General features: G+C 37.4%; 1 protein-coding gene across 3 annotated transcripts in view; it reads left to right on the top strand.

Moving 5' to 3' along the window:
- The first annotated feature begins 184 nt into the window (after positions 1–184).
- The window catches only part of cdkl5 (cyclin dependent kinase like 5), a 29,184-nt gene continuing 15,236 nt past the window's right edge, over positions 185–14,132 (top strand). The window contains exons 1-6 of one of the 3 annotated variants that reach the window (XM_026275513.1): positions 185–354; positions 1,318–1,584; positions 1,737–1,771; positions 13,112–13,157; positions 13,580–13,716; positions 13,832–13,952. In XM_026275513.1, coding sequence (XP_026131298.1) covers positions 1,521–1,584; positions 1,737–1,771; positions 13,112–13,157; positions 13,580–13,716; positions 13,832–13,952 — 403 coding nt within the window. In that variant the 5' untranslated portion in view covers positions 185–354; positions 1,318–1,520. The remainder of the gene's footprint in view (positions 355–1,317; positions 1,585–1,736; positions 1,772–13,111; positions 13,158–13,579; positions 13,717–13,831; positions 13,953–14,132) is intronic. The other 2 variants (XM_026275512.1, XM_026275514.1) reach the window with 2 other exon arrangements.

The raw sequence follows: 14,132 nt of genomic DNA, 5'->3' as shown, positions 1-14,132 counted from the left end.
CGCTATTGGTCAGAGCAGTCCGCCACTCACTCGGTTTGGTGTCGATTCGCCTGAACGCCAATTTATAGACCCTACTACAGCGAAGGACTGGCTCATGAATATTAATTAGGTTACGTGACCGAACGCACTCGCAAGGTTCCCAGGCAACGTCAGCGCGACCTGCTTAATATTCATGAAATCTAGCCTTCGCCATATTGCGATCCGTAATTTGACGTTGTTAGGTTGTCAAATGGCTCAGAATGAAGGTGGATACTGTTGCAGCTGTGATGATGGGTTACCACTGCAGGTGAAAATGAAAACATCGTTACTTGGCGACGTGAGGGGACAGTTTGCGCACCGTTGTCTTGGACATAAGTGAGTATTCTGCTTGGAGCTTTTTCCATAAATGTACAATATTGACAGTGCGCTTGGTTTTTACGCTGGATGTTAGATGTTTGTGGCTGGTACATCGTTGGTGTTTCGCACAAACACGCGCACCTCCTGCCCACACACTCCAGGAGATTGAAGTCACCTGTTATCAATTATGCCTCGCATTTAAGACAGTCTTGGTTATGTAAATTATCGTTATATTTTACTGGTACTTTGTTATAAATCGTGATTTTTATTTTTATTTTATTTTTTACCGCACTGTATTTCTTACTGTTCATTTAAGAGTGGGTGGGAGCGATGTGGGCTGTCAGTCATTTTATTTGATACTGTCAGGTGGATGAGATGCTTAAAATAATGATAGAACTTTCATCCACCTACGAATATTTCCAGCGCGCGCACACGCAACAACACATCAGATGCAGACATGCGCCGCGTTTATGCTCAAACATACGACGAGCTGACGGTGTCACGACATGACCTGCGAAACGCATCTGGAAACGCATTTAAGTGTAAACGCTATCGACCGCAGATGATTGCCTACCTTTCGCACATCTGAGGTGATCGAAATGATGTCCATCTGAGTTTTCAGCACATTACATCACTGACTTGCATTCTCAGACTGTCCTTGTTCACCCACCTGTAATTCCCATTCAGAGCTGTGTTGTTTTGCTATTCCCCAAAACTGGAAAATTAATGATGATCCGTCTTGAAGAACTGTGGCCCTTGTCTATTGTCACATAAGAGAAATCCTAGCATGAAAATCCTACACACATCCTGTCTGAGTGATATGAGACCGAATATGAGCCGCAATCAATGTCTGCATTAGATCAAACATTGGATATGCCTCTGATTTGGTGCATATGTGAAATATATAAGATGCAGTATGCCTATGCATGAATAAGTCTATTTGACCCCTTCAATGCAAAACCTGTACTCCTTTCTCTTCAGGTGAGCAAGTGTGTGTGTGCGTGCGTAGTGTGTACGTTTGCAGGAATGTGTGTCAGTGTGTGTGGATTATGAGAAGAGCATTGGGACCAGCCGGGAGCAGATTTTTGCTGCAATGACCCATTCAAGCACCGATTTCTGTCCCGTCCTCTGGCCTTCCGCTCCTCACAGCCCAGACATGCACCACCTCGGCATCTTTTGACTTCATGAAGATTCCTGACATCGGTAATGTGATGAATAAATTTGAAGTCCTTGGGATTGTAGGAGAGGGTGAGTTCTTTTTTTTACACACACACGTATATATATATTTGTTCGATAAAGAGAAGGAAGCATTAATCTTTGTGCTTATAAAACAGCTGCTTTAGCATAAAAGCAAAGTTGGTATAAATCAAGCTTATGATGCTTTTCCTTTCTTTGCAAAGGAGCCTATGGGGTGGTCCTAAAATGCAGACACAAGGTAAGACATGTTTATGCAGAAACCTGTTGGTCAGGATGCTAAGTAGAACTGCAGAAACTCCACATCGTACATTGCATTTGATCCATATAAATTAGATATTCTGGAAACTTGGTCATTTTTGATTCTTTTCTAAAACATAATGTAGTTTATAACCACCTGGATGTAGTCACTTATAGAACTATACTGCTTATGCAAAAATGCCTGGTTATTGTAATTTGAAGAGGTGATGCTAGTTTCTCATTTTACCCTTAAGATAAAACTGCCTAACAGAGTTAACATTTATGGGCCTTGTGACTCTGACTTTCCTAGAAGAGTTGCACAACACATTTAAACTCTTTAAACGCTTCATTTGTTGAGAGATTTCTTTTAGAAATATATTTTCAATTGTAAAATGGCATGGTTCCCTAGCAACTGGTTCTTTTCAAATTTTGGGCTTCTCCAAATGCATTGCTTGTGGCCTAGTTGGCAGATTTGCTTCGTTGTTTGGGAGGCATTTTGAGACCTTCGAACATTGCTAGACAAACTCACAATAAGGTAAATATAGGCTTATTTTCAACCAGTAGGAACTGCTTTTATTGAAATTGCTGCTGTGCAGTTGGGAGGTGTGGGGTGTTTTTGTGTCATCCATTATGCAGGGATTTCTGCACATTTTAAAGTGTTCTATGCTCAGTCCATACTATTTAGCCTATGACACTGCTATTGATGTGTTTGTTCAGTATACAAAGTAGCTTGCATCTGAACTGAACCAGTGACACAGAGTTTGAAGTACCTATATCAAATTTAGTGTTTAGAGTATTTTTCAGTTTTGAATAAATGGTAAGCTGTTATTTTCATAGTCCCTTTCTGTGTGTCCTCGATGCTGTTGGTATTTGAGTCATGGTTGCATGCCCAGGATGTGTCTTCACGCCTGGGCAGACAGCAGCAGTGTGGCTGGATGCCTTGCTAGATGATGAATGACAGTACAGTGCAACAGAATTGTTAGGGCTCATTACACTTTAGATTTCACTGACCTCGACGCACACACCCCGGAGTTAACACTGATACTGTGCACAACATTTATGCTCTTATCTGTACAGATTCATGTAGTTACATATCGTTTTGAAAGCAGTTTAAAGGACAAAATGAAAGTCTTTGTTAAAATGTTGCATACAGAACTGTCATTAAATCAGAGAACTAGCTGGATATCTCCAGTATATTTATTGATTTTGATGTAAGTTATGTCGAAATAATCAGCCTGGATTTTAATGGCAGAGAATTGATGATGGAAAGGAAATTAACCAATCGTATTTCTATGCATAATTACATTGTTCCACTCCAAGTTCCCATGCATCATTGTTATGATAATGAGGCAGATAAATTCAGCAGCAAGCATACTCCTCAGCCTGTGCCAAACCAGAAAACTAGACTTGTGCTTTTAGTAATTGGTCAGTCAGCGCTTTCCCTCCTTCATTGAATGCATTCACAATTGCAGTTTCATTTTGGTTGCATTCGGTCTTGTTTTTCTTTCACCTATCGTTTTTCGCCAATGCAAATATGCCTGTTATCTATTTACAGACATTCAGAATAAATTTGGATCTCTCTACATACCTGTGCAAGAACAGTAATTTGAGTCAACTTCATTAGGAGACTAGATAAAATTTGTTGGCTTTTGGTGTTGTGTAGAGCTGCCGCTTGCCTTTGGATATTTTTTTTTTAATAGAATATAATAGAGTCCTGGTCATTTAATTTGATTGGACAAGCTTTATTCTTTAGTGCCATACTTTTTTATAACAGCCCAGGAAACGTGTATTGTTTGTTTTTTGTTTAGTAAGAAATTGTTGCATTTACAGTAAAACATTTGTCACAAAATATTTTATTTTAAATGAATGCGGTTTTCTTTAAAGGGATAGTTCACCCAAAAATTTAAATTCATCACCGTTCATCTTTGGAACAGAAATTAAGATTCTAACCCTCCATAGACAGCAAGGGTCCTGCCATGTTCAAGGTCCAGATAGATACCAAGAACATCGACAGAATAGTCGGTTGAGCCGCTGATGTCACATTGACTATTTGGACGATGGTCTTGGTACCTTTCTGGACCTTGATCGTGGTAGGACCCTTGCTGTCTGTGGAGAATCAGAAAGCTCTCGGATTTCATCAGAATATCTTAAGGGTCTGGAATGACATAAGGGTTAGTAATTAATGACAGAATTGTATTATTATCAAAGAATCTAAAAAAATATTCTGCATTTTAGCATAATGATTTCTGACACTGAGTAATGATGCAGAAAATTCTGTTTTGCCATCACAGAAATAGATTTTAACATATATTAAAATATAGAAAATAGTACTTTAAAACTGTAATAATATTTAGCAGTATTACGGTTTTGACTATTTTTATCAAATAAATGTACACTGTAAAATTATTTTTGAGGTTGTAGATATAAATTCACAAGAACACATTTTCTTTCCATTTTCACTATATCTTTCTACCTTAAATAACTTCTGTTATTTGCCATTACTTTGAAATTATTTGTGAATTTAATGGGATTTTCTAAGTGAAAAGTAATTTTTCAAGTTCAGCTTTGGTAAGCGTATGCATGCCTGTTATTAACACATTGGCTTATTATTAGTGCTTTTAAAGCACATCTGTATGACCATATTCTACATACCTAATCCTACCCAATACCTAAATTTAACAAGTACTTTACCATTAATAAACAGCAAATTAGGATTTTATTGAGGCAAAAGTCATAGTTAATGGTTTGACGATGGTGAGAATTTGACCTTGAAGTGTGACAAGATTTGTCTCCCCATAAACATAAGAGCTAATTTTAATAACCCCAAACTTTCAAGTGGTAGTGTAAACACAAAGTAACTTGCCATGTTGTGACTAAAATGTAAATGACTGAATATTACCTTGTTGTTTATAGAACTATTGGATAAAGACAGTCAATACCAAATTGATAATTTTGTGCTGTTTTACTAAGCCTTTGATATTGCTTAAATAGAATAAAATATAATAGAATAGAGATTTATTTTCATGCACTTTTTTCCATACCATCATATATTGTACCATATTGAAACGAGCACCATTTATGTAAATGTTGATTTCCATAAAGGCTCATTCCGTTCACATATTTGACAAACCTATATTCAGCTACAGTGTGCATCCCATATCCCCACATCCTCATACAAACACTCCACTGTCACACATCCACTTAGACCCTTAATGGAGTTTGCAAGAATTGTTCAATATTTTAATAGGCACAAATGAAAACTTAAAGCTGTTAAGTCTGCTCTGGTAAAACCTGAATCTTGCATTAGAAGGTGCATCATTTGAGCTTGCCTGTTAATAGAGGAACCGTATAAATGATTGTTTTTTAACTCCAGTAATTGTCATAGTGTTTTTTTACCAAGCAAAATAATATTAAATTAGCATGACATGGGTTTATGCATTAAGGGAAAACATGTACTCGTGAATAAAGAAACAAATACATTATCATTAATATGTGTAAAGCAAAACCCATTCATTGTACTACAGTATGGACATTCCTAGAAGTGCATTTTGAGATACAGACTTTAGCAAACATTGTAAAAGCTCAGTGCTTCACTCCCCACTGAAAACACTCTTGTTTCTGACTACTGGCATTGGCTTTCTCTATTGTTTCTCTCAAGTCTACCCAAGTGATGTTATCCCAGCGAACAGGGGCCGTGAAAGGCCCTTTGTGCATTGACCAAACACAACAAGAACTGCTGTTTGTTCTCCTCTTTGGTTGAGATGTTCTTGTGTACTATTCATTTAGTAGTTTTTGCATTTCAATATATTTAAAAAAGCTGTTAATATTCTTGTGTATCTGTCAGTCTGAAAGTCCTTCGGTCTAGTGCAATGGTCACTTAAATTCTATTAGTGTCTCCACACTTTGTTTTAAATCTTGCTTCATTAAAATGAGTGAAAAAACATCAAATGCATGCAGCTAGGCAGCAATTTATTTATTTGTCAGCAATGTGCAATCACACCCACACTGATTAGCATTTGAGCATCTCATGTTTTAAGATCTATTAAATGACTCTTTGATTTTGTGGTTGATGTGAAGCTCAATAAGGGTGCTTTATATGCTCTCTTCAGACGTGTGTAGACGTGTGAGGCCTGTGCGGTCCTGTCAGTGTCCTGTGATCATCTGAATTTAAAAGCTTGTTCCCTTGGAGAAGAATATTTATTTTTATAGCGTATCAGTCGAATTGAGGGCAGAGGAGGAAGAGGGGACGTGAGTGTGCATTAGCATTAAATAGGTCACCTTGAGTGGGAACGCTGGTTGTGGAGGGCTGTGTTGAGATGACTTTGCAAGGCACCGTGGACAAGATTGTGTGTGACAGAAATGCCTAGATAGAGAGATCTTGTTTAGTTAGGAAAGATGGCATTTTGGATGTGAAGCTGGATAAAGAGGTATTATGTTCAAACACGCTGCTTTTATTTGTGATGGGTTTTTTATTGCTAGTGGCTTGGATGACCAAATATGGTAATTGAAATTGTATTAGCTCTTCCAAGGCAGAACTGTATTGATATTCCTCAAACATTTTGGTTGGTTTTTAAAGGCCTGCAGTCATTTTAACCAGAATCACTTAACATACATTACTGTTCTTAAGTTTAGAGTCAGAAATTAAATTGTATTAATCAATGATGCTTTACATGAAACCACAGTGACCAAAATATATCTATAATGTAACAAATAAATGCTGCTTTTAAGCTTTCCATTCATCGAAGAATCTTGAAAAAAATGACCACCGCTTTCACAAAACTGTTTTCAAAATTGATAATAGTAAGAATTGTTTCTTAAGCACCAAATCAGCATATTAGAATTATTTCTTGATTTCTTGATCACGTACCACTAAATAAAGACTGGAGTAATGATGCTGAAAATTCAGCTTTGCCATCATAAGATTAAATTAGATTTTAATATTTTTAAAAATAGATAATAAAACTGTTATTTGAAATTGTAATCATATATTTCATAGTATTACTGTTTTTACTGTATTTTGGTGAACTAAATGCAGCCTTAAGAGAGATCTTTACAGAACAATGCAAAAATCTGGAAGCTTTGTTTTGGACATAATTTATATTTTAGGTGTGCTATTTGTGGCATCTGTAAACTTTTTTGTTAAACTTTTTTTTTAAATTTTAAGATCAATCTAAAGCAGTCATCTAAAGATCAAAAGTCTAATAAAAGGCCATGAGTATTAAAGCACTAGATTACAGACACAAATTGTGAGCAGTGATTAATGTTAGTGTCTGGCTGGCTGGGCTTAATCTACAACCATCAGGTAAGCCTATGTTATAAATGAAATGGTTGTTTGTTTCTTTCACCCAAGCATTATTTTAGGAGCAGGAATGGCGCTTTAAATCCAGCGGCCGGCATGGTAATGAATTGAAAATATCATGAAGGCTTAAAATGGATTGTAATCACCATTTACTGGATATTATTTAGCACTTAAACACTGTGACATTGTGTGGCTCTCAAGGCTATGCTGCCCTACCATGTGTCTAATGTACACATGTCTGTGGTATTAATAGAACAACAGCTGCATAGTCAATGGAACACAATCAATATGTGGGACACACTAGTTCCATTGTATGGATCTTATCGAAGACTGCATGCAATGCTCTGTACTCTACTGTTTAGAGCTCGCACAACCCTGCAGAACTGCCTGAGAATTTAGGTTGTGTGGGAATGGAAACGCAGAATCAAATTGGTCAACAAAACTTTTGTTTTGAATTGTATTTTTTTAATGTTATTTTTAACGCAGTGAGATTTAATTTTATACTTAGAGACTCCTTTCCTATGAATTTCATATTCAAAGTTTTTAGATATGTTAAGTTTGTAAAATTAGAATTTACCTTATTTATGGTCCTGCTTACATATCTTTTACAATTTTTAATTTCTCATCATTTAAATTTACATTTAGATTACCTTTGCCATCATTCAACACCAGTGTTTGGAATAATGGCGTTTAAAAGAACTGCGTTAGGTAACGACGTTATTTTTTCAGTAACGCGGTAATCTAACTAATTACTTTTCCCATCGTTACAACGCCATTAACGTTACTGAACGTAAAATGCGGTGCGTTACTATGCATTGATTTAATAAACTATGCAATCCGAACCTACCCCTGGCTCACACAGCAAGTGAGCAGGTGTGTTAATGACGAGATAAGCAGTTGTGGTTGGCTAAGGCAGAGTCATGTGTTTCATGGTAGCCAATCAGAGCCAGTGTTTTTACACACATGCCGGCACACGCGGCTGCGCCAGCGGCGCCAAACACACACACACACACACACGCAACAGCTACACACACAGAGATTTGCAGCAGAGATGGCGAGTCAGGAGCAAGTTGGCATTTTCAAGGTGAAGATATAAGCACTACTTCAAATTCATTGTGGTCAAAGGCAAGAACGTGCATGTAATGTGTGACACGCATCTACAAAGCTAGTGGCCAAAAGATAATACTTGAAGGGCAGGATAAAACTCTTGCTGTCTGTTGATGTGCAATAAATATTGAAAGTTATGTACCTGTCTGTTCTACTCATTTCAACCTACTTGTGAAAACTGCAAAAAAAAGTAACTGTAGTAATGGCTGCTGAAAATTCAGCTATCACAAGCGTAAATTACATTTTAAAATATATCAAACCAGAACACAGTTATTTATTAAAGTGTGGTAATATTTTACACTTTTTACTCTATTTTTGATCAAGTAAATTCAGGCTTGGAGACCATAAGATGTTTCTTTCAGAATGGTATTATATTTAAATTAAAAATTTGCACTTTATTTACATTTTGCAATTTTCTTTTTTTTTTCTCTATTAAAGGTGACATATAATGTAAAAATTACTTTTATAAGGTGTTGAACACAGTTTTGTGGCCGCAGTGTTTAAAAACAACCAGCCTATAATGTTAAAAATCTACCCACTCATTTTTTATAATCCCAGTACTCTGTAAAAGTCCCGCCCTTTTGTGATGCTCTCTGACCTATCAGCATCTACAAAGCCCTGAGTGAGAAGCTGCAGTCCGCTATTACTGTTCTCTTGCTGTAGCTGCTGGAGATACAATGTCAGTGCCAAAGAGCCATTAAAAGTGTCTGTGTTGGGATGTACCAACGAACATAGGAGCCTGCATAGACCGTGGTGGTTAACTTTAATTTTCTAAGGAAATGCCCCAGGAAAAAAAAAACTGCAAAGTCCTGTACTTTTGTGCTATTAATTTTACGCCAGACTGCCTCACAAATGAGGGTCAGTGCAACGCTAGAGCTGTGCAAAGATTGCTTCTGAAAGCGGGATCGATACCAACGCTTTTTGAGCAAACATCCAGACTTCAAACAAAGCAACTTAAGCATCACGCATTATATATATATTTTTTTCAAAAGAAAAGTTTGTTTGCTCTCTGTAAAGCTATTGTTGCTAAAGCTACCATTGTCTCTGCCTGTTTTCACTAATGCGGCCTTCATGTGCTACCAGAATGCTCGTAAATAGGAATGTGGTAGTTAAAAAATTTATTTTGAAGCAATGTGAGGTCAGTAACTCGCTCACCCCCAGTTAAACTGTAACGCTGGTCTGCCCGCAAGCATGAGCTCTTGGGTTCACAACAAAACCTGCCCAATTGCTACTCAGAACTAGCCCAATCACATTTTTGTAGGGATTCCCCTGGTAAAATTTGCATTTTAGGGGCTAAATATCACATTATTAGGGTCGCTTAAATCTGAGGTAAACCACAGACTTGGCAACACTGACTGCTTCGCACTCGTCTGAAAAGGGAGGCGAGAGCAGCAGCTCATTTTCAGTTAAAGTGGACAAACACAAATAACAGCGTAAATAACATATCCTAAAAGTGGCAATTTCAACAAGCTATAAAAAATTATCTGTGTGGTATTTTGAGATAGAAAATCATATTCTTTTTATATCGTTATCAATGCATTCTATGGCACCTTTAAGAAGCAAAAAAACTCTCCCTGATAGTCCCCTTAAAGAAGCTCTGACAAAAGTCAGAGGATTCAATAGAGATAACTCTTTAATAGAGACCGCATGAATGGAGAAGATATCAGATTTAGCTGTGAAACTACTCTGTTTCTCCTGGAGGCAAACAGGGTTTGAGTTCAGCTCAGGAACCCAGCTTGGCATGAAAGATGTATTGTTTCCTGACTTAGCAGCAAGGACAATTAAGGTTTTGCCAGCGTTGTTTGCAATATGAAATAAGATCCGTGCAGTTTTTCAACAGTGTAGTTGTACCAACCGTACAGATGTTAGAACGGATGCGAACATCATTATTAACATAAGCGATACAAACAAGTTACCATAACAGTACCATGCATTTAGTAGGAACATATCTATGCACAGGTCTTGCACAACTTTGCACTCATGTTGAGAGAAATCTCTCAAATGATCCGACCTCCCACCCTCTGAATGCCACAGTGGAGGTGAAGAAAGATGCGAAGCTAACGAATTAAGACAACAAGCTTGCCACTTGTAAAACCTACTATCTCCACATGCTAGATTTATGGGCACACAGGATATAATGGACTCCCTCGTGAGTGACCGTAATTATATGTTAAGTGGTCTGAGTGCTTTGGACCCCCCATCAGCCCCTTTATGTTCCCATCAACAAAACAAAGTCAACAGCCTGTCCTCCACAAGTACACCTGACCCAAACCTTAACATGCTATAATCCAAAACGGAAACCACAAGCTAAAAATCAGATTACCTTTCACTAAATCTCAGATATGTCACTCTGTATTCTCACAGGATTTATGTCTGGAAGGTAAAGGCATATTTTTAGTACATATGCACCTTTGTGAATACAACTATGGCTTGGTCTCCATGGTTATTAGAAATATGAGACACGGACACTGCGTGTAGTGGGTTTCGAAGCTGTGAAAGTCTCAGCTTCTCCATTATCACCATTTAGATCTCCCCAACCCTTCCTCTTTCTTCACTGTCCAGGACTCGTTCAGCCCCAATATACAGTGGGGAAAATATTTATTTAGTCCCCTGTTGATTTTGTAAGTTTGCCCACTTACAAAGAAATTAAGAGTCTGTTATTTTTATGGTAGGTTTATTTTAACATATAGAGACCAAATACCAGCCAAAAAAATACAGAAAAAACACATTATACAAAGGTTAAAAATGAATGCACTTTCACAGTGTGTACTTCACAAACAAATGAAAATTGTAATTTACTCACTCTCATGTTCTTTCAGACTTGTATGCATTTATTTTTCTGAAAAACAAATGGAGATGTTTTGAAAGCGTTCTGTTAAAATTGAACTAGGGTTAATATTGTTAGCTAAAACTATTTAAACCGTTTTGGTGAACTGGTTGCATACTTCCAAATATCAGCAGATGCTCGTTTAGCCGATAATGCTTTTTGCATGCTTTCTAGTAGAGATGTGTGCATATTGGGACACAGGGCCATTATCGAATTCGAAACCCTGCAGAATCATTCTAAAGAGACTTCCTGCTCAGTGCCAACTGGAAAGTCTATTGCTGCTGTACTAAGCTAACAAAAATTATTTTAATATCAAAGGACAATATAACCACGGTCTGACTATGCTAGACCTATAATAAAAGCCTGACCATGCAGTGTGATTAAAGCAGCCAGGACTTTCTGCAAGTAGCCCATGCAGGGGTCTGGGAAACTCAATATAGAAAAGCTACACCCTTATCCAGCCCCACATGGATGCTGTGCCTCTTAATCATTTCTGATCATGAATCATATCTGCTTATGACAAGCTATGTTTAAGTGAAAATGACTTGTAGTTCCACTGCGGAGGAGAAGTATGAGGAAGCCTTCGAGGCACTTGCTACTGCACTGGAGGCGTCAGGTAGAGCTAGCGCCTGGATCCAGCCTAGCTGTGGGAGTTTCAGTTGGGATTTTCTTTCAGTCTAATTGCAACTGGTTCAAATTCTGGCCTCAGCAGTGTGCTGAAACCTTCAGGGTTTGGGCATTTTATGGATTTTGTCCAAGAGTTGTCTTTTTAGTTGGAGAATTTTCTGAAAACAGAAAAATAGTGCTATCAAATGTGCATTGTTTTTGCTTTTTTGACTTGCTAACCTTTATAAAAAGTACTGAGGTTGTACAGTGTTGGAAATCGTGTGGTACTTTGAAATATATTACACTACCGTCCAAAAGTTTGAGGCTGGTAAGGGTTTGTTTTTTGCTTTTTATGGTTCTAAAAGCCTAAAAGACTGCATTTATTTGATTAAAAATACAGTACAACCTTTAATATTGTAAAATATTATTAGATTTTAGAATGATTGCCTTCTGTTTTAATATATTTTAAAATGGCATTTAATTTTAGCTTAAAGCATCTTTACTCCAGTCTTCAGTGTCTCAAGATCCTTTAGAAATCATTCCAATATGATGATTTGGTGCTTTTATTATTATTATCAACGTTGAAAACAGCTGTGCTGCTGAATAGTATATATGTTATATATTTTGTGGAAATAAATTATATAGTTTCTTGGTGAATAGAAAGCTTAAAAGAACATTATAAATGTCCTTGCTGAATAAAAATGTACATTTCTTTTTAACAGTAATATGGCACTCCATATTATCCCGTATATATATATATATATATATATATATATAGAGAGAGAGAGAGAGAGAGTACTGAAAGAACATTGGATTTTATGTTACTCCAGGGTACATACTATTACCATGATACATGTGAAAAAAAATGGGAAAAAAACAGGCTATAACTCTTATACCGGACGGATACCTTATTCATATACAGCACCATGCATTTACATGGTTCACTAAGGTACCTCAGTGAATACTGTTGTTTTACCTTGGTACCTTGAAAAAAAGTGAGCGTTTACTGTGTAGAATTGTGATAAACGGACGGGTTTTAGACACTGGCGCGGTCATAGCGTTAATGCTTTCACTGTGAAGGGTGCTGTAGTGCAAATTGAGAGCTCTGAATGACAAAGATAGGCAAAAGAGGCTTCGTCCAACACCACAGATGACAGGGACTCTGTGTGACTGACAGTGGGTGAACATTTCTCCACCGCAAGGGCTGGCGAACCCACGGCTAAATATGTGCACGCAATGCTTCCGCCTAATAATTAGACATCCGAATATAAAATTATCCATTCTTTGCAAACAGGCACGTTGTTACTTTTTAGCAGAAGCACAGTCAGGGGGCTTTGTCATGAAAAATCCCCCATTGATGTAGCCGGAAAGTGGTTGTTCTAGGTTCAGTCCTTTTGTGCAACTCCCAGTTGTTTGTTTTACATCTCGAGTCCATTAACTGCTTGTTAATAAAGCTCGTGTTTGAGAAAGAGCTCAAACTGATTTACATATCTGTTTTGCAGGAGACAAAAGAGCTTGTGGCCATTAAGAAGTTCAAGGACAGCGAAGGTAAAAGACTGCTACAACCGAATGCTTGCTTTATTCATCCATGCAGTCTTACCATGACACAAAGTATAATTGCCATTATTTACTCCAAGGCTCTGTTTGGATACGCTCTACCCAGTGATTATAAAATGTTGAGCAGAATTACAAGTTTGCTATTTTTAAAAAAGGGACAACGATAAATATCAAAATTAAATTGACAAATGTCATCATGTTGATTCATTTGATGAAAGATGGTTGATATCTTAGTTCCACAACAAAAAGACATGCGATTTTGCATCCGTAATACTTTAAAAAAAAGTGTACCTTGTTTGTGAGAAGTGCCTTTTATCATGTCATTTCACTGAGAGCTCCACAGCACATTTGTTTTACTGAAGAAAACACAAGCCCCTTTTCAATCTTGCCTAACCCCCTGTGTGTTCCCGCAGAGAATGAGGAAGTTAAAGAGACGACGCTACGAGAGCTCAAGATGCTCCGTACGCTGAAGCAAGACAACATCGTAGAACTGAAAGAGGCTTTCCGTCGACGGGGAAAACTCTATCTAGTGTTTGAATATGTGGAGAAGGTCAGCGCAAAACACTTCTTCTGTGAATGTTCTTATTCACTTGCAGTGCTCTGAACTATAGGTCAGATGACATGTTGCTAGTGCACCTCAGCTAGTGCTTTGCTGCATATTTCAGAATATGCTGGAGTTGTTGGAGGAATTGCCCAATGGTGCACCACCTGATAAAGTACGGAGCTACATCTTTCAGCTGATCAAAGCTATTCACTGGTGCCACAAAAATGAGATCGTTCACAGGGGTATGACCGTCTCTGTGTTCTTGATGGATTGCTTTCGTTTATGTCATTTAATGTTTGTCTTTATTGTGTTTTGTTTTTGCATTTGAGTTGATTTCTGTATCATACGATAGTATTTAAGTAAGTTGTGATTTAACGGTCATTAAGAATTAAATTTGATAAGATCTGTGATTTATTTGATCT

This window comes from Carassius auratus, chromosome 11, assembly GCF_003368295.1.
Source record: "Carassius auratus strain Wakin chromosome 11, ASM336829v1, whole genome shotgun sequence".
NCBI lineage: Eukaryota > Metazoa > Chordata > Actinopteri > Cypriniformes > Cyprinidae > Carassius > Carassius auratus.
The sequence above is the reverse complement of the archived record's forward strand: the minus strand, read 5'-3'. Positions and strand labels throughout refer to the sequence as shown.